This window comes from Salmo trutta, chromosome 19, assembly GCF_901001165.1.
Source record: "Salmo trutta chromosome 19, fSalTru1.1, whole genome shotgun sequence".
NCBI classification, from domain to species: Eukaryota; Metazoa; Chordata; class Actinopteri; order Salmoniformes; family Salmonidae; genus Salmo; species Salmo trutta.
This window is the reverse complement of record NC_042975.1, coordinates 43,062,131-43,083,883: the sequence shown is the minus strand read 5'-3', so window position 1 is coordinate 43,083,883 and position 21,753 is coordinate 43,062,131. Positions and strand designations below refer to the sequence as shown.

The following is a 21,753-nucleotide window of genomic DNA, read 5'->3' as shown; positions in this document are numbered from 1 at the left end:
TTTGTTTTCTTTTGTTCTACTGTATTATTGACTGTATATTTTGTTTATTCCATGTGTAACTCTGTGTTGTTGTATGTGTCGAATTGCTATGCTTTATCTTGGCCAGGTCGCAGTTGCAAATGAGAACTTGTTCTCAACTAGCGTATCTGGTTAAATAAAGGTTAAATAAAATAAATAAACATTTATTTTATACAGTCTTTTTTCTCATCTTTATCAAAGGTGCCAATCATTTTGGACCTGACTGTACACATGGTACACATGTATGTGCTTTTAAATAAATTCATTTGACTCAACTTTATTTGTTTAGCATCATGTGTCTCTGGTGAATGGAGCCCTCAGAAGACAAGACAGAGAATCACTGTTCTTTGGGTTAAAATAATGCTGATGTGCTTTGGCCAATGATGTTTGTTCCTTTGTTACACAGGGCAGTCCCATTTTGAAATGTTTCAAAGCAAAAAACGAATTCAGCTGCAAATGTTAATTATAGGAAGCTTACAGCTAAATGTACAGATGCTGCTGTAATGGCTATATTACTATCTTATGCATAGCTCTATTATGAGGCTCTATTACCTCATTCCACTTCACAATCAGTGGAGATGGCATTTTGCTCTTGTCATGTCCCTATTGTCTGGAAGATTAAATATAGCTTAGGTAAGCCTCTGGAAAAGGATTGTGTTATTTTCCAGAATTGGGGACTTAGCGCATGCCCTTGCTCATTGACATGAGATACATGATAGCATTATCAGTGTCTGCAAGAGAATGGCAGTCTTCTCCATTCTTTGGTGGTTTTTCAGCCAGTCAGCATACACTTTGTTAACACTGCCTCACTAAATCACTCTGAGATTGTTCATATCAACTAGGTCCTCATCCCCAGTCCACCCCACCAAACACAGGGACATCTTGGTGTCTGTCTCAGAGGGGTAGATGTTTTAGGATCTGTCAGACAGACTGTGGTATTAATGAGAATTTGATGATGTTTGGAAGTGAGACGGGAAACTAATGGTCTGGTAAATGCTTATTTAATATGTCTCTTGGTGGAATCAGCTGTGGGTGCAGAGGAAGGAGCGAGGGAGGGAGGGAGGGGCGGAATTGGTCGCAGCATCTCTTGTTACCCAGAGGGAGTTGGTGAAAAGGTGGAAGGATGAAGTGAGGACAAAGCCATGACTGTGTAGAGTACAGATTGCCTGTAGGGTATATATTCATGATTGTAACAAATATGCCTCTATGACTTATCATGAAGACCATGATCCCTTTACCATTCACGGGAAGACATTCCTGTTCATTTGATTGGCATGTGAGCTTCTCTTACATGAGAAGGAACATAAAGTATAAGCCTGGAGTGTTTTCAGCAGGCATGACACGGGGAAAAAACATTATTTTGACTGTGCAACAGAATGAATGTAGCACTATTGTATGCAGCAGTAACTATTGTATTTAGCATTCACCATTGTATGTAGCAGTAACCATTGTACACTGCTCAAAAAAATAAAGGGAACACTAAAATAACACGTCCTAGATCTGAATGAATTAAATAATCTTATTAAATACTTTTTTCTTTACGTGCTGACAACAAAATCACACAAAAATAATCAATGGAAATCCAATTTATCAACACATGGAGGTCTGGATTTGGAGTCACACTCAAAATTAAAGTGGAAAACCACACTACAGGCTCATCCAACTTTGATGTAATGTCCTTAAAACAAGTCAAAATGAGGCTCAGTAGTGTGTGTGGCCTCCACGTGCCTGTATGACCTCCCTACAACGCCTGGGCATGCTCCTGATGAGGTGGCGGATGGTCTCCTGAGGGATCTCCTCCCAGACCTGGACTAAAGCATCCGCCAACTCCTGGACAGTCTGTGGTGCAACGTGGCGTTGGTGGATGGAGCGAGACATGATGTCCCAGATGTGCTCAATTGGATTCAGGTCTGGGGAACGGGCGGGCCAGTCCATAGCAACAATGCCTTCCTCTTGCAGGAACTGCTGACACACTCCAGCCACATGAGGTCTAGCATTGTCTTGCATTAGGAGGAACCCAGGGCCAACCGCACCAGCATATGGTCTCACAAGGGGTCTGAGGATCTCATCTCAGTACCTAATGGCAGTCAGGCTACCTCTGGCGAGCACATGGAGGGCTGTGCGGCCCCCCCAAAGAAATGCCACCCCACACCATGACTGACCCACCGCCAAACCGGTCATGCTGGAAGATGTTGCAGGCAGCAGAACGTTCTCCACGGCATCTCCAGACTCTGTCACGTCTGTCACATGTGCTCAGTTTGAACCTGCTTTCATCTGTGAAGAGCACAGGGCGCCAGTGGCGAATTTGCCAATCTTGGTGTTCTCTGGCAAATGCCAAACGTCCTGCACGGTGTTGGGCTGTAAGCACAACCCCCACCTGTGGACGTCGGGCCCTCATACCACCCTCATGGAGTCTGTTTCTGACCGTTTGAGCAGACACATGCACATTTGTGGCCTGCTGGAGGTCATTTTGCAGGGCTCTAGCAGTGCTTCTCCTGCTCCTCCTTGCACAAAGGCGGAGGTAGCGGTCCTGCTGCTGTGTTGTTGCCTTCCTACGGCCTCCTCCACGTCTCCTGATGTACTGGCCTGTCTCCTGGTAGCGCCTCCATGCTCTGGACACTACGCTGACAGACACAGCAAACCTTCTTGCCACAGCTCGCATTGATGTGCCATCCTGGATGAGCTGCACTACCTGAGCCACTTGTGTGGGTTGTAGACTCCGTCTAACGCTACCACTTGAGTGAAAGCACCGCCAGCATTCAAAAGTGACTAAAACATCAGCCAGGAAGCATAGGAACTGAGAAGTGGTCTGTGGTCACCACCTGCAGAACCACTCCTTTATTGGGGGTTTCTTGCTAATTGCCTATAATTTCCACCTGTTGTCTATTCCATTTGCACAACAGCATGTGACATTTATTGTCAATCAGTGTTGCTTCCTAAGTGGACAGTTTCATTTCACAGAAGTGTGATTGACTTGGAGTTACATTGTGTTGTTTAAGTGTTCCCTTTATTTTTTTGAGCAGTGTATGTAGCAGTCACCATAGTATGAAGCAGTCACCATTGCATGTAGCAGTCACTGTTGTATATAGCAGTCACTATTGCATGTAGCAGTCGTTATTATATGTAGCGCTCACTAATATATTTAGCAGTCACCATTGTATGTAGCAGTCGCCATTGTATGTAGCACTCACTATTGTATGTAGCAGTCAATTTTGCATGTAGCAGTCACTTTTGCATGTAGCAGTCACCATTGTATGTAGCACTCACTATTATATGTAGCAGTCAGCATTGTATGTAGCAGTCACTATTGTATGTAGCACTCACTTTTGCATCTAGCAGTCACCATTGTATGTAGCACTCACTATTGTATGTAGCAGTCAACATTGTATGTAGCAGTCACTATTGTATGTAGCAGTCACTATTGTATGTAGCACTCACTAATGTATGTTGCAGTCACTATTGTATGTAGCAGTCGTTATTGTATGTAGCACTCACTATTGCATGTAGCAGTCACCATTTTATGTAGCAGTCACCATTGTATGTATCAGTCACTATTGTATGTAGCAGTCCCCATTGTATGGAGCAGTCACTATTGTATGTAGCAGTCATTATTGTATGTAGCACTCACTATTGTATGTAGCAGTCACTTTTGCATGTAGCAGTCACCATTGTATGTAGCAGTCACTATTGAATGTAGCAGTCACTATTGTATGTAGCAGTCACTATTGTATGTAGCAGTCACTGTTGTATGTAGCAGTCACCGTTGTATGTAGCAGTCACTTTTGCATGTAGCAGTCCCCATTGCATGTAATACTCACTATTGTATGTAGCAGTCAACATTGTATGTAGCAGTTGCTATTGTATGTAACAGTCACTATGGTATGTAGCAGTCACTGTTGTATGTAGCAGTCACCGTTGTATTTAGCAGTCACTATTGTATATAGCAGTCACTAATGTATGTAGCAGTCGTTATTGTATGTAGCAGTCACTATTTAAAGTAGCAGTCACTGTTGTATGTGGCAGTCACTGTTGTATGTACCAGTCACTATTGTATGAAGCAGTCACTATTGAATGTAGCACTCACTATTGTATGTAGCAGTCGATATTGTATGGAGGTGAGGGGCGACGTGACTATGCATAGGTAACAAACAAACAGCGAGTATCAGCAGTATACAAAAGGGAGGGGGGGTCAATGTAAATTGTCCAGTGATGATTTTATGAATTGTTCAGCAGTCTTATGGCTTGATGGTAGAAGCTGTTGAGAGCCTTTTGGTTCTAGACTTGGTGCTCCGGTACCACTTGCCGTGCGGTAGCAGACAAAGCAGTCTGTAAGTTGGGTGACTGAAGTCTTTGACAATTTTATGGGCTTTCCTCTGACACCGCCTATTATATAGGTCCTGGATGGCAGGAAGCTTGGCCACAGTGATGTACTGGGCCATTCGCACTACCCTCTGTAGCACCTTATCGGTCAGATGCCGAGCAGTTGCCATACCTGGCGGTGATGCAACGGGTCAGGATGCTCTCGATGGTGCAGCTGTTGAACCTTTTGCGGATCTGGGGACCCATGCCAAATCTTTTCAGTCTCCTGAGGGGGAAAAGGCTTTGTCGTGCCATCTTCACGACTGTCTTGGTATGTTTGGACCATGATAGTTCGTTGGACACCAAGGAACTTGAAACTCTCGACCTTCTCCACTACAGCCCCGCCGATGTTAATGGGGGCCTGTTCGGCCTGCCTTTTCTTGTAGTCCACGATCTGCTCCTTAGTCTTGCTCACATTGAGGAAGAGGTTGTTGTCCTGGCACCACACTGCCAGTTCTCTGACCTCCTCCCTATAGTCTGTCTCATCGTTGTTGGTGATCAGGCCTACCACTGTTGTGTCGTCAGCAAACTTGATGATGGTGTTGGAGTCGTGTTTGGCCATGTAGTCGTGGGTGAACAGGGAATACAGGAGTGGACTAAGTACACACCCCTGAGGGGACCTAGTGTTAAGGATCAGCGTGGCAGACGTGTTGTTGCCTACTCTTACCACCTGGCGCCGGCCCGTCAGGAAGTCCAGGATCCAGTTGCAGAGGGAGGTGTTTAGTCCCTGAGTCCTTAGCTTAGTGATGAGCTTCATGGGCACTATGGTGTTGAACGCTGAGCTGTAGTCAATGAACAGCATTCTCACATAGGTTTTCTTTTGTCCAGGTGAGAAAGGGCAGTGTGGAGTGCGGTTGAGATTGCGTCATCTGTGGATATGTTGGGGCGGTATGCGAATCGGAGTGGGTCTAGGGTGTCCGGGAGGATGCTGTTGATGTGAGCCATGACCAGCCTTTCAAAGCACTTCATGGCTACCGACGTGAGTGTCACGGGGCGGTAATCATTTAGGCAGGTTACCTTCGCTTCCTTGGGCACAGGGACTATGGTGGTCTGCTTCAAACATGTAGGTATTACAAACTCGGTCAGGTAGAGGTTGAAAATGTCAGTGACAGTTGGTCCGTGCATGCTTTGAGTACACGTCCTGGTAATCTGTCTGGCCCAGCGCCTTAGTGAATGTCGACCTGTTTAAAGGTTTTGTTCACATCGGCTACCGAGTGCTTTATCATACAGTCATCCAGACATCTGGTGCTCTCAGTCACTATTGTATGTAGAAGTTACTATTGTATGTAGCAGTCCCTATTGTATGTAGCATTCAATATTGTATGTAGCATTCAATATTGTATGGAGCAGTCACCAAGTTATTTAGCTGTCACTATTGTATGTGGCAGTCGATATTTGATGTAGCATTAGCCTGTGTATGTAATGCTCACTAAATTATGTAGCCGTTACTATTGTATGTATCAGTCGTTATTGTATATAGCGGTCACATTTGTATGTAGCAGTCACTATTGTATGCAGCAGTCAATATTGTATGTTGCAGTTACTTTTGTATGTAGCAGTCACTATTGTATGTATAAGTCAATATTGTATGTAGCAGTCGTTATTGTATGTAGCAGTCGTTATTGTTTGTAGCAGTTACCATTGTATTTTGCAGTCACTGTTGTATGTAGCAGTCACCGTTGTATGTAGCAGTCACTATTATATGGAGCAGTCACTATTGTATGTAGCAGTCACTATTGTATGTAGCAGTCACAATTGTTTGTTGCAGTCACTATTGTATGTAGCAGTCGTTATTGTATGTAGCAGTCGTTATTGTATGTAGCACTCACTATTGTATGTAGCAGTCGATATTGTATGTAGCATTCACAAGTGTATGTAGCACTCACTAATGTAGGTAGCAGTCACCAGTGTATTTTGCAGTTACTATTGTATGTAGCAGTCGTTATTGTATGTGGCAGTCGTTATTGTATTTTGCAGTCACCATTGTATGTAGCAGTCACTATTGTATGTAGCAGTCACTATTGTATGTAGAGGTCGCTATTATATGTATCAGTCGATACTGTATGTAGCATTCACCAGTGAATGTTGTACTCACTAATGTATGTAGCAGTCACTATTGTATGTAGTAGTCACTTTTGTATGTAGCAGTCGTTATTGTATGTAGCAGTCGTTATTGCATGTAGCAGTCACTATTTTATGTAGTAGTCACTATTGTATGTAGCAGTCGTTATTGTTTGTAGCAGTTACCATTGTATTTTGCAGTCACTGTTGTATGTAGCAGTCACCATTGTATGTAGCAGTCACTATTATATGGAGCAGTCACTATTGTATGTAGCAATCACTATTGTATGTAGTGGTCACTATTGTATGTATCAGCCGTTATTGTATGTAGCAGTCACTATTGTATGTAGCAGTCACTATTGTATGTAGCAGTCGTTATTGTATGTAGCACGCACTAATGTAGGTAGCAGTCACCATTGTATTTTGCAGGTACTATTGTATGTAGCAGTCGTTATTGTATGTGGCAGTCATTATTGTATTTTGCAGTCACCATTGTATGTAGCAGTCACCATTGTATGTAGCAGTCACTATTGTATGTAGAGGTCGCTATTATATGTATCAGTCGATACTGTATGTAGCATTCACCAGTGAATGTTGTACTCACTAATGTATGTAGCAGTCACTGTTGTATGTAGCGGTAACCTTTGTATAAAGCAGTCACTGTTGTGTGTTGCAGTCATTATTGTATGTAGCAGTCACTATTGTATGTAGTAGTCACTATTGTATGTAGCTGTCGTTATTGTATGTAGCAGTCGTTATTGCATGTAGCAGTCACTATTTTATGTAGTAGTCACTATTGTATGTAGCAGTCGTTATTGTTTGTAGCAGTTACCATTGTATTTTGCAGTCACTGTTGTATGTAGCAGTCACCATTGTATGTAGCAGTCACTATTATATGGAGCAGTCACTATTGTATGTAGCAGTCACTATTGTATGTGGTGGTCACTATTGTATGTAGCAGTCACTATTGTATGTAGCAGTCACAATTGTTTGTTGCAGTCACTATTGTATGTAGCAGTCGTTATTGTATGTAGCAGTCGTTATTGTATGTAGCAGTCACTATTGTATGTAGCAGTCACTATTGTGTGTAGCTGTCACTAATGTATGTAGCAGTCACTATTGTGTGTAGCTGTCACTAATGTATGTAGCAGTCACTATTGTATTAAGCTGTCACTATTGTATGAAGCAGTCACTATTGTATGTAGCAGTTGTTATTGTATGTTGTGGTCACAATTGTATGTAGCAGTCACTATTGTATGTAGTAGTCACTATTGTATGTAGCTGTCGTTATTGTATGTAGCAGTCGTTATTGCATGTAGCAGTCACTATTTTATGTAGTAGTCACTATTGTATGTAGCAGTCGTTATTGTTTGTAGCAGTTACCATTGTATTTTGCAGTCACTGTTGTATGTAGCAGTCACCATTGTATGTAGCAGTCACTATTATATGGAGCAGTCACTATTGTATGTAGCAAACACTATTGTATGTGGAGGTCACTATTGTATGTAGCAGTCACTATTGTATGTAGCAGTCACAATTGTTTGTTGCAGTCACTATTGTATGTAGCAGTCGTTATTGTATGTAGCAGTCGTTATTGTATGTAGCAGTCACTATTGTATGTAGCAGTTACTATTGTGTGTAGCTGTCACTAATGTATGTAGCAGTCACTATTGTGTGTAGCTGTCACTAATGTATGTAGCAGTCACTATTGTATTAAGCTGTCACTATTGTATGAAGCAGTCACTATTGTATGTAGCAGTTGTTATTGTATGTTGTGGTCACAATTGTATGTAGCAGTCACTATTGTATGTAGCAGTCACTATTGTATGTATCTGTTGTTATTGTATGAAGCAGTCACTATTGTATGTAGCAGTTGTTATTGTATGTTGTGGTCACAATTGTATGTAGCTGTCACTATTGTATGTAGCAGTCAATATTGTATGTATCTGTTGTTATTGTATGTAGCAGTCATTATTGTATGTAGAAGTCACTATTGTGTGTAGCTGTCACTAATGTATGTAGCTATGACTATTATATGGAGCACTCACTATTGTATGTAGCAGTCACTATCGTATGTAGTGGTCACTATTGTATGTATCAGTTGTTATTCTATGTAGCAGTTACTATTATATTTAGCAGTCACTATTGTATGTAACAGTCACAATTGTATGTTGCAGTCACTATTGTATGTAGCAGTTGTTATTGTATGTAGCAGTCACTATTGTATGTAGCTGTCACTATTGTTTGCAGCAGTCACTATTGCATGTATCAGTCACTATTGTATGTACCATTTACTATTGCATGTAGCAGTCACTATTGTACTGCACAAGACAGACAAATATAGTGCACCACTTATTTCTGTTTATTTATTTTACTGGAAAGGAGGCTCAATTCCCAGCCAGAATTCTGTGCCCCAGAATAAAGCCACAAAACACCCTCCTAATCCCTCATCACTACAATGTCCCAGTTTCATCAATGAAACATCCCAGACAGTGAGTCTGCAGTGAGGTGCCCACAGGGACCCACCCAGAGGACTGGGGGGCTGCTGGGGGGAGAGGAGCATCCTGGGGCCCTTTCAAAGCAACACAGCAGCCAGAGCCCCAAGGGACACAGGCTTTGTTTCTTTCCCCAACATTTTGCAGCTTTGCTTTACGTTAGTCATTTACAGTAAAGTTGTGAGATAGAAAACAATGTACAATGCGAAGTGAAATGTACTTGGTCTATGATAAAGCCGGAGGGGAGTGATAATGAGGTTGTGTTGTGCCATGGGGAGAGTCAGAATAATTTTGTTACGGCATTATGTCCTAACGCACCAAAGTAGAGGGAGTCAAAACGTATATCGTCCCAAACGGTGACTCACTGTATTGAAATGGGTTCTGTTTTCATCATGGTTGTATAGGCCCTGCTAACACTCCACATTGTTTTCATATTGCACTCTATACACTTCACCAGTACCTGTGCATGTGTTTGACAGTAGTTGTGGTGGCTTGTATTAGCCTGCACACTGGGAATCTTTTGCAATGTGCTGAATTGTCCAGCAGTCTGGAAGACAGCATGGACTCAGGTATCCTACATTGGGCATCCCAAATGTAAAATAGGCTGTTGTAAAGGGTAAACTCCCGACCGCTCTCTCCCGCCCCCTAACACACACAAATTGTTTACCTTTCAAACTCTCCCCATGAATGTGACGATGCATCTGACACACAGGGGTGAGTTGAAACTCAATTAGTTTTCCCATTCAGGCAAACCAGTGAGCTCCCTAGTTCATTTACACAAGAAACCTGAAAGCAGGCAAAAGCTGGTATGATTTAACAGCACATATGTAATTACTAAAATGTGCTGCATTAGTTAATATCTCAGTTCAATGCCATAGACTCCCACACTAATAATCTGTAAGCAGTGCACTTTTCCTACATTTCTGGATTTATTGAAATGGAATATAATGAATATACACCCCTCATGAACACACCTGGCGGAAACATATACGTATAGCAATCAATCACAATTTACTGTGAGGTTAAAGCATATACATTTTGTTTCATTTTTCAACTGACTCAATGTATCCCAAGGGAATAAAACAAGCTTGGTAAATTGACTTTCAGCGTTTGATTGTTGGCTTTTGGGCTTGAATAAATTAGATGTTTACATTAAGCATTAAAGATGTACAGTTGAAGTCGGAAGTTTACATACACCTTAGCCAAATACATTTAAACTCAGTTTTTCACAATTCCTGACATTTAATCCTAGTAAAAATTCCCTGTCTTAGGTCAGTTAGGATCACCACCTTATTTTAAGAATGTGAAATGTCAGAATAATAGTAGAGAATGATTTATTCCAGCTTTTATTTCTTTCATCACATTCCCAGCGGGTCAGAAGTTTACATACACTCAATTAGCATTTGGTAGCATTGCCTTTAAATTGTTTAACTTGGGTCAAACGTTTCGGGAAGCCTTCCACAAGCTTCCCACAATAAGTTGGGTGAATTTTGGCCCATTCCTCCTGACAGAGCTGGTGTAACTGAGTCAGGTTTGTAGGCCTCCTTGCTCGCACACGCCTTTTAAGTTCTGCCCACATATTTTCTATAGGATTGAGGTCAGGGCTTTGTGATGGCCACTCCAATACCTTGCCTTTGTTGTCCTTAAGCCATTTTCCCACAACTTTGGAAGTATGCTTGGGGTTATTGTCTATTTGGAAGACCCATTTGCAACCAAGCTTTAATTTCCTGACTGATGTCCTGAGATGTTGCTTCAATATACCCACATCATTTTCCCTCCTATTTTGTTAAGTGCACCAGTCCCTCCTGCAGCAAAGCACCCCCACAACATGATGCTGCCACCCCCGTGCTTCAAGGTTGGGATGGTGTTCTTCGGCTTGCAAGCCTCCCCCTTTTGCCTCCAAACATAACGATGGTCATTATGGCCAAACAGTTCTATTTTTGTTTCATCAGACCAGAGGACATTTCTCCAAAAAGTACGAACTTTGTCCCCATGTGCAGTTGCAAACTGTAGTCTGGCTTTTTTATGGCGGTTTTGGAGCAGTGGCTTCTTCCTTGCTGAGCGGCCTTTCAGGCTATGTCGATATAGGACTTGTTTTACTGTGGATATAGAAACTTTTGTACCTGTTTCCTCTAGAATCTTCACAAGGTCCTTTGCTGTTGTTCTGGGATTGATTTGCACTTTTCGCACCAAAGTACGTTCATCTCTAGGAGACAGAACGCGTCTACTTCCTGAGTGGTATGACAGCTATGTGGTCCCATGGTGTTTATACTAGCGTACTATTGTTTGTACAGATGAACGTGGTACCTTCAGGCATTTGGAAATTGCTCCCAATGATGAACCAGACTTGTGGAGGTCTACAATTTTCTTTCTGAGGTCTTGGCTAATTTCTTTTGATTTTCCCATGATGTCAAGCAACGAGGCACTGAATTTGAAGTTAGGCCTTGAAATACATCCACAGGTACACCTCCAATTGACTCAAATGATGTAAATTAGCCTATCAGAAGCTTCTAAAGCCATGACATAATTTTCTGGAATTTCCCAAGCTGTTTAAAGGCACAGTCAACTTAGTGTATGTAAACTTCTGACCCACTGGAATTGTGATACAGTGAATTATAAGTGAAATAATCTGTCTGTAAACAATTGTTGGAAAAATTACTTGTGTCATGCACAAAGTAGATGTCTTTACCGACTTGCCAAAACTATAGTTTGTTAACAAGAAATTTGTGGAGTGGTTGAAAAATGAGTTTTAATGACTACAACCTAAGTGTATGTAAACTTCTGACTTCAACTGTACCTATGGTTTTGTTTGATGTTTTAACAGCTTGAATTCATTCATGATGTTTCTTTAGGTAGAACTGTAAATATGAAGCAAACAGCTCCAGTTGTGTGCGAGGTTGCAGTCACAACATAGATCAGGGCTGTCATGAGGCCTATATATGAGCACTAAAATGCTGCTCACTGAGACACATACCATTTCTTATTCCAATCTCTCTCCGTTTGGAATCCACTTGCCTCAGTCAGAACACATTCCCAACAACCTCACTTTCTGCAATTTCATTCATTCAAAATTCATAAAGAACTGACCACGGCTATTATGGAAGATCTCAAACAGTGGGCCAGATTATTAGAAACTGACCTAAATGTATCTTCCTCTTCTTCCCCCATCCCTTCTCATCCCTCGCTCCTAAAAATCAGACCTCAGACAGGTTGTATCCAACACTAGCTTGCCAATGATTGCATTTCCTTTTTTCTTTTTTTTCAACACGAGACAACTGCCTAACATTGCTCAATTAAAGATCCACATCGTGCAGTGAAGGCTAAGCTACGATTTCTTAAAGGTTACCAAGGTAACAGCGGTTCTCTCTACCCTCCCTTTTCTCTCACCCTCTATGTCTCTGCTCTCTATCTTTTCCAGAATAACCACCACAGCAGCTTGCATGATGGACTTGAGGAGGTACCCCCTCGACGAACAGAACTGCACCTTGGAAATCGAAAGCTGTAGGTGGACTTAATACAAACGTCTTCTCCCCCATTCCTCTCCACTCTAGCTAAGTAACCTCCCATCCCTCCCTCAACTACCTGCCTTGGCTTCTCAAGCATCTCAGCAGGAATGTCTTCCTGCCATTTTCACTGGGTATCACAGCGTTTTAAAAACACAGCAAGGGACTGCCCATGATTGCAGGCAGTTTGTGTTTTTCTTTCATAATTCAGCTCACGTCTCTATACATTTAAGGCAAAAGTCAACTTTTAGACCTGTCATACTGTATGTCTCTAGATGAAAAATACAAAAGGAGCCTTTTGCATTTCAAGTTGTTTCTGTCAATATTCACAAAACATATTTGGAATTTAACCATTTGTATTATCCTTACTGAAAGATGAAGCCCAAGTCCTTAGGCCAAAATTCTCCATACAGTCTTACTTCACCCTCTAGCTTTGACTCCCGGGTGGTTCTGATGTATCTTTGACTCCTGGGTAGTTCTGATGTATCTTTTACTCCTGGGTGGTTCTGATGTATCTTTTACTCCCAGGTGGTTCTAATGTATTTTTGACTCCTGGGTGGTTCTGATGTATCTTTGGGTGGTTCTAATGTATTTTTGACTCCTGGGTGGTTGTGATGTATCTTTGACTCCTGGGTGGTTCTAATGTATTTTTGACTCCTGGGTGGTTGTGATGTATTTTTGACTCCCTGGTGGTTCTAATGTATCTTTGACTCTGGGGTGGTTGTGATGTATCTTTGACTAGAGTGGTTCTGGGTGCAGTCTGCAGAGGCCTGATGTCAGCATGGGTGGTTCTGATGTATCTTTGACTCCTGGGTAGTTCTGATGTATCTTTGGGTGGTTCTGATGTATCTTTGACTCTGGGTTGGTTCTGATGTATCGTTGACTCTGGGGTGGTTCTGATGTATCTTTGGGTGGTTCTGATGTATCTTTGACTCTGGGGTGGTTCTGATGTATCTTTGGGTGGTTCTGATGTATCTTTGACTCTGGGTGGTTCTGATGTATCTTTGACTCCGGGGTGGTTTAGGTCTAAGCTGTACTGATGTATCTTTGACTCCCGGGTGGTTCTGATGTATCTTTGGGTGGTTCTGATGTATCTTTGACTCTGGGGTGGTTCTGATGTATCTTTGACTCCGGGGTGGTTTAGGTCTAAGCTGTACTAATGTATCTTTGACTCCCGGGTGGTTGTGATGTATCTTTGGGTGGTTCTGATGTATCTTTGACTCTGGGGTGGTTCTGATGTATCTTTGACTCCGGGGTGGTTTAGGTCTAAGCTGTACTGATGTTTCTTTGACTCCCGGGTGGTTCTGATGTATCTTTGGGTGGTTCTGATGTATCTTTGACTCTGGGGTGGTTCTGATGTATTTTTTACTCTGGGGTGGTTCTGATGTATCTTTGACTCCGGGGTGGTTTAGGTCTAAGCTGTACTGATGTATCTTTGACTGGGGTGGTTCTAGGTTCAGTCTGCAGAGGCCTGCTGTCAGCATGGGTGGTTCTGATGTATCTTTGACTCCTGGGTGGTTCTGATGTATCTTTGGGTGGTTCTGATGTATCTTTGACTCTGGGGTGGTTCTGATGTATCTTTGGGTGGTTCTGATGTATCTTTGACTCTGGGGTGGTTCTGATGTATCTTTGGGTGGTTCTGATGTATCTTTGACTCTGGGGTGGTTCTGATGTATCTTTGGGTGGTTCTGATGTATCTTTGACTCTGGGGTGGTTCTGATGTATCTTTGACTCCGGGGTGGTTTAGGTCTAAGCTGTACTGATGTTTCTTTGACTCCCGGGTGGTTGTGATGTATCTTTGGGTGGTTCTGATGTATCTTTGACTCTGGGGTGGTTCTGATGTATCTTTGGGTGGTTCTGATGTATCTTTGACTCTGGGGTGGTTCTGATGTATCTTTTACTCCGGGGTGGTTTAGGTCTAAGCTGTACTAATGTATCTTTGACTCCCGGGTGGTTGTGATGTATCTTTGGGTGGTTCTGATGTATCTTTGACTCTGGGGTGGTTCTGATGTATCTTTGGGTGGTTCTGATGTATCTTTGACTCTGGGGTGATTCGGATGTATCTTTTACTCTGGGGTGGTTCTGATGTATCTTTGACTCCGGGGTGGTTTAGGTCTAAGCTGTACTGATGTATCTTTGACTGGGGTGGTTCTAGGTTCAGTCTGCAGAGGCCTGCTGTCAGCAGATGTGCTCATTATGGATCATTTAAAGCAGCTATCCTGGCCAACATTATTGGCATCTCTGACTCTGAGTGCCATTTCTTATAGATGCGTTAACTCAGAGGTCAATGACTGCATTTACAGAAGCAGGTGAAATTTTTAATGCTTGCTTGTATTTCAATTAGAAGCCGTTACATATTGACCACTGAATGCAACTTGAGCGGGCAGATGGACCCCGTCTGTCATAACAACATCGATGCTCCTTTCATGGCAGAGCAGCACAGAGGCATGGCATTGGATGGATATCTTTTATCAACCCAAATTCCCTTAATTTTACAGCCAGAGTGAAAAAGGTTTGTCACATCCTAACATATGCAAATGTGAAACATGCAATGTATACAGAGAAGTCACAGCTACAGTATTCCTCTCCAAACCAATGATGTCATTGATTTCCCCACTAGTGACAGCCAAGCAACATAACATGTCCATGGCTTGGCCCTACCTAGGTCCCCATAGACATAAAGTGTAATTATGGATAGACCTACCACATCCATAACCCCACACCCTCAATAACATATTTTTCCACTACATGTTGATAAGGGAGGAAATCTGGACATGCTGTGAAATGAAAATCTTCTATATCCCGCTACATGTTGGGAGAGGCAGAATGCCATGGGGGATAAAATTCATTAACAACCGTTCAATATCATAGATTAACAAGGAGCATCCACTTATGAAAACATGTCAAATTCAAATTCAGTTCCTGGACCTTTAACTTTAGAAAAAGATTAAAAGTGGATGAATGGTGCTCCGCTGCTGGCTGGTATATAACCATGGACAGAGAGCTGGCACAGCCAGGGGGCAGAAGAGTGGTCATTAAATGTAAATACAGTAAAGGCACCTATATCCAGGAAATGTAATTGCAATGAGGTTTAACAGTGAGTGTAAGGCAGTATATCGCCTGAACTGCACTACATAAATCTACCTTATACTTCTCGCTTTGATTCCACTGGCATTCGGATGGAGCCCCGTGGAGTCAACATGAATCATAAACAGAAGCATGACTTGACACGTGATAAATATTCATGTTTGTCTGACGTAACTCAGCCATGTCATTATGCATTCTCTTACATAGTTCAGTTTTGCTGAAGTGGGAGACATAAATAAGCTTAGACCATATTCTATACAGTACCAATGGAATGAAGGCCTATTTTCCTCTGCTTTGGTCTATTCGGCTTTCCCTAATGTCTAAGGTGAGAGGTTGTACCAGTACTGAACCTGTTCATTCTCCTCTCATCCCCTCCACCTATTCTCTGTAACCTGGGACAGATGGGTACACCACAGACGACATAGTGTTCTACTGGCACGGAGGGGACAATGCGGTGACGGGGGTGGACAAACTGGAGCTTCCCCAGTTCTCCATCGTGGCGCTTCGGCTGGTGTCCAGGGAGGTCAGGTTTACCACAGGTAAGGCCTCCACTTCAACGCCTCATATCTGTGCTGAAGGGGTATAGTATGGCATAAGAATACATTCTCAGAAATATATTTTAATGTAGGCTTGCTTGTAGGATGAGTTAAATTGCCAGTCCAGTTCCACTCACTGTTTTGTGTTGTTAATGTTATTCCAATGGGTAGCACTTGTAACTAGCTGCTTAACAATTCTGCGAAGATTTAGAGCCATCTCTAATGTGACAGTTAACTTGACTTCATGTGGAAAAGGTTGCCATGATTGAAGTAGTCTTGCCCTTGTGTGTGCACTTGTTTATTTAGATTCACGAGGTATAGCAGGAAGGACCTGCTGGGATAAAATATGTATGCCTGAATATTGATTCATTAAAAGATTTACCAGACCAGCGAGATGATAGGGTCATTTCTCACTCTGTGCATCTCACAGTCGATTGCCATTTAAATTAAAACCATCATGGCTCTCTTATTCCATTCTCTGGTTTTGATAAAGTGGCCGTACAAACTCCCTTGATGGAATTAGCTATGCATCCATAGCGGTAAACATTTCTCTCTAGCTGAAGTATGGGAAAGTCAAAGCCACAGGGGAATATCCTGAGATGTATTTCTCTTTAACAACTTGTTGTTGAGATTGTTTGAATAATCAATACATTCAATGCAACCAATTAATGTCTCATCACAACGAGCTGGCCTTTTCCTCTGCAACATGCATAAATGTTAAGCTCCATAGGTTCACCCCACCAGCTACAGCACAGTCTCGTGTGGGTTCCTCCTCCTCACTTAAGTAGTGAGAAGATGTGCTCTCCAATTACGGACCTTTTTAAATCCCCTTTTGGTGCTATTTAGAGGACAGAGAAAGTGCTAAACAGAGAAAAGCACAGCAGCTTTCCGTGACAATCCTCACAGGGACGCTGGAGCTGCCTGCTGAGATGGGGGGGTTGAGGAAAAATCTGCCTTGTTTGCGACTTTCTGCCATGTTTAATTGGAATCGAACTTGTCCCTGGAAAGGAATCCATTGCTTTGGGGAAATGAAGTGCTCCGTCTGAACAAATGGAGAAATGACTACCCCGCGTATTGTCAAAGTGCAGACTTTGGAACTCATAAGTTGTGCCAGCGTTTCTTTTCTTCACGGATGTGTTTCCTCTGCCCCGCTCCATCCCTCCATCCTCTCCTTCTCTCCATCCTCTCCTTCTCTCTCGTTCTCTGTGTAAGGTTCCTATCCCAGGCTATCACTGAGTTTCAGGATTAAGAGGAACATTGGCTACTTCATCCTGCAGACATACATGCCCTCCATCCTGATCACCATCCTCTCCTGGGTCTCCTTCTGGATCAATTACGATGCCTCTGCAGCTCGGGTGGCCCTTGGTAAGAGCCCCACTTCCACTGCAGTGTTACAACACAGAGTATTCCCAGTGAACAGAGTGGGTAAGGTTGCCTTGTAGGTTGCTCTAACATTGAGGTGACTTATGTTGCTGTTGCGGTACGAAATGCTACGCACAGCACAATTGGGAATCGTCATAAACAGATTAGTGGCCAACTCCCACTTACACAAAGGAGCCCTTACAACCACTAATAATGTGCACTTTCCATTGAATAAATCTCCACCCAGCAGGAACAAATTGTCAAGCAATGTTTAGAGGCACACACTTCCCACTCAAAATCATGACCTTGCATGTTGGTCTTCCTGATGACCAATACCTTACTTTGATGGCGATGACTATTGATTGTTTTTGTTACTAATAATAATCTCTTTGTGTTTGTGTTTGCAATTTCCAGGTGTTACAACGGTGCTCACCATGACAACCATTAACACCCACCTTAGGGAGACCCTCCCAAAGATCCCGTATGTGAAAGCCATCGACGTCTACCTCATGGGCTGTTTTGTGTTTGTGTTCCTGGCCCTGCTCGAATATGCCTTCGTAAACTACGTGTTCTTTGGCCGGGGCCCCCAGCAACAGAAGAAAATCCACGAGCGGCTGAACAAAACCAACAACGAGCGCCCGCGATACGAAGAGAAGCGCCTGCGAGAACAGGTTTGTACCTTCAGCTGGCTTCTCTCTCTGGCTATTTTACGCACTCCCTCTCTATGTCTATCAGAATCCTTGTGTAAATCATTCTTTTTTTAGAGAGAGAGAGAGAATCACAAAGACTCCAAAACACTTATTCCCCTATGTTAGTTTGTCGTCAGACAGTACTTTCACAAGCATATAGATGCCACCTTCACCAGATACACATCCAACAACCATCCTCCATTGCTTTTCCTCCAGCACTGACACTTTGATTTGATTGAGCATAGTATTTTGGCTTGGAGATATACTGTGGCTGTTTATTTAACTCCGGAGATGTGTAAAACTACATTCTCATTCTCCTCTCAGGTTGTTGTCTATGTTTTTGCTGTGGGCTTGATTCAGTCTTATCTCTGTTCTGTCCTGGGAGTTGCTTTCTTACCAACATTCACCCACTTCCGTCTAAAATGTAACAAATCGTAATGGGTATGCAGCCAGAAACATTAGTATTCAAAGGAAAATGCTAAAATGGTCCGACTGAACGAATCCCCTTGTCTTTGTGTCTGAAAAATGACATGCCATCCGTATGCAAAGTTGTTCTTGATAACCTTATGTTTATGCATTCTGTATTTTTAAGAAATTGTGCTTAATTGTCAGTGTTTTATAGGCGTTTAATGTTCTCTTCACTTTTCTTTTTCCATTGCAAGGACTCCATTGCCACGCCGTTTCAAACCAACACCCTCAGGTCATATACACAGAGAAGAAATCTGTACCTCGAGGAGCAAAGAAAAGTTGGGGTACATGCATTTTGAAATCATATGAGCTGTGGTACTGTGGCCTAATAGAGGTCTGATACAATGGTTGATGGAGTGATGGCAATTCATTTGTGTCGATTTACTTTCAGTGAAAAAGCTCCATAAGGCATCAGCTATAAGGAAGAAAATGGGAAAAGTGCATCAATTCAGAATTCTTTAAAGAGGCATGAAAAAAGGAAATGTCCTTCCACATCATTATTACATTTGCTTTAGCTTGAAAATTGGAAATGAAACGCTGGGTGGGTGTAGAGTTTTAGTAGGACAGTTTGTGGTAATGTCACCGTGTTCTGCTTCTCCCTGACGTTCTCTCTCTACCCCTCCTCTGTCCTCCAAGGTGGACGCGTACGGGAACATCCTGCTCACCACGCTGGAGATGAATAACGAGGTGATGCCGTCAGATGTGGGAAGTAGCGTCAGTGACTCCCGGAATTCAGTGATGTCATTCGACAGCTCCGGGGTCCAGTTCAGGAAGCCCATGGCTCCCCGGGACGGCTTCAGCCACCACTCACTGGACCGCAGCGCCATGCGCAGCAGGGCCAACTGTCGGCTACGACGGCGCTCCTCCAAGCTCAAGCTGAAAATCCCCAATCTGGCAGATGTCAGCACCATTGACAAATGGTCCCGGGTCCTTTTCCCCATCATGTTTGGATTTTTCAACCTAATCTACTGGTTGTACTATGTGAATTGATGTGCATCCCACTAGGAATCATGGGCCATATTTTGAGAGCACATTAAATTGGCTTTGATACAGTTGGAAAATATGTATACACATATACAAGTTGATACATACAGTATGTATATGCATATTTCTATATATTATATTTATATATACACGTGTGTGTGTGTAAATCTGAAGGACTTTTCTCCTGTATAAAGTATTATTAGAATGACTTGAATGTTTAAGAATAATTTCAAGCCTTTGAGTTTCCTTTTCCTTGTGAAACAAACAAACTAGCAAAGAAACGAACGAACTAACAACCATCAGATCCCTTTGGGGGATTTTGGAACTAAAGACTGCATGATATTTTTGCTAAAAAAGAAAGCGAAAGCTCTTGAGAGAAGAGATGTCTCAGAGTCTCATTGGCTTTTTATTGATACTCCGTAATCGGCGTCCTCTACTGCAGCTCATCAAATCAGGTGGCTCGTGTGTTCAGGCATCGGCTGAGTCAAGCCCCTAATATCCAGCCCCCCCCCCCCCCCCCCCATTTCCCATGGATAACATACACGGAATTCTCCGGTTCGACTCTGTACAGCAACCTTGTTTGGATTATGTGTCGTTCCTTGGCTTTTTTTCGAGTGACGTTGTTCTCTTTATGGGACATCAGCTCTGGTACAATGCTGGTCTGCGTTTGGGGGGCCATCAGGATGGGATGTTAGACCACTGCGTTCCTGCTCAGAGTCAGTGCAAACTTCTCTTCATTTCTCTACTCATGTTTGTTTTTAGAGCAGTTCCTTGGGATATTTTCATTATGGTTATACAGATGATGATTATTGTGATTATGATTTTGTCTTGAAAATACTGTACTTTTGGGAGTCTGTCACTTAACGAGGTTCTAGTTAGTGCATTACTAGAAAAAAGTCACAGGTATGAATTGCTCATTTTGATTGTTTGAAAAATAGACATATACTGTACATTTTGTAATTCAGTATCCTCATGGACATAGTTGGTAAATATAATTGTACTTTTTCTTTACCATCCTCCTAGTGCTTCACATGCTCTGTAGATACAGTATTTATTGCCTCATATTCAGCTTTGTGTTCTGTAAGGAAGAAACGATACCTACAATGAACTATTTGAAGTTATTCCACTATAAAAATGTGAGAAACAATATTGTGTATTAAAAAAGGGATATCGCCATTGTTTATTTGTTTGAGAGTGAAATCAACATATCAGCCCATAGTTTGACCTGTAGTTGAATGTAATACTCTCTCACTGTAAAACAGTTTTCACCCTGAGAATGTTGGGCACTGATATTATAGTTCCTCTGAGACGTGCCTGTCTTAAATTTGAATGGCCGTGTTCTCAAATGTACTATTTAGTAGCGGTTGTAGCGGGATTAGAGGAAGAAAAAGAATCAACCTCTCATACCCATTAGCTCTGAAAACACTGCAGACCTACCCACAATTCAAATGGGCTCTGAGGATCACACCCCAAAGATCAGAAACATCAGCAGAATCGGGAAAAATTGGTTTTCAGTTTCCAGGGGCAAGACAAGACTTGTGATAAATATAGCCATGAACTGAATTGAGAACCAAAAAGGCCTAGAATCCCTATCTTATTTTTGGATTTTGCTCTTAATGTCACTACATTCCATCTGCTCAGATCCACTCACTAATGAGATGTCCAGTGCAGAGTTGATGCCATGCCATGTTGATCCACACCGTACCTTTAAAGGACAACCTTGTTTTTCATTATTTGGTTCTGCCTAGAGTGAAGAGAAGAGCAAATGCATTCATACATTTAAACAGGCATTTAAATTTAAACTGGCATTTACAGGCTATCTCTGTGCCCAAACTAGTATTGCATTGATTCAACAATGCAATGAAGTGCAGTGGATTTGAATATTCATGCTAAGGAATGCCAAATGTGGTTGTGATTGAAACATGCAGAGCATTGTTGAATCTACTGGGTTTGCATGGTTATCAAATGACATGGGGTGACAGAGGGAGGCAAAGTTGCAGGTCAGGTACAGAGGTAGCCAAACATAGAGATGGGGTCCTTTGGACATTCCAGAGGATAAGAGAGGAGATCATTTTGAGAGCATCACAGTTACTGCCTTGCACATTGCAGTGACCAATCTCCTCAGAGCTCACTGATGGGCTCCCCTAAGTTCCAAGAGCTTCTCTCTCCAACGTCTCCTTCCCCTGGCCGG

At 42.4% G+C, this 21,753-nt stretch overlaps 1 protein-coding gene across 3 annotated transcripts in view; it reads left to right on the top strand.

The window, feature by feature from the left end:
* The window catches only part of LOC115154642 (gamma-aminobutyric acid receptor subunit beta-4), an 89,272-nt gene extending 69,194 nt beyond the window's left edge, over positions 1 to 20,078 (top strand). For all 3 annotated transcript variants that reach the window (XM_029701087.1, XM_029701086.1, XM_029701088.1), the window contains 6 exons: positions 12,352 to 12,434; positions 15,925 to 16,062; positions 17,272 to 17,424; positions 17,836 to 18,092; positions 18,773 to 18,862; positions 19,215 to 20,078. In XM_029701087.1, coding sequence (XP_029556947.1) covers positions 12,352 to 12,434; positions 15,925 to 16,062; positions 17,272 to 17,424; positions 17,836 to 18,092; positions 18,773 to 18,862; positions 19,215 to 19,568 — 1,075 coding nt within the window. In that variant the 3' untranslated portion in view covers positions 19,569 to 20,078. The remainder of the gene's footprint in view (positions 1 to 12,351; positions 12,435 to 15,924; positions 16,063 to 17,271; positions 17,425 to 17,835; positions 18,093 to 18,772; positions 18,863 to 19,214) is intronic.
* Positions 20,079 to 21,753: the final 1,675 nt, after the last annotated feature.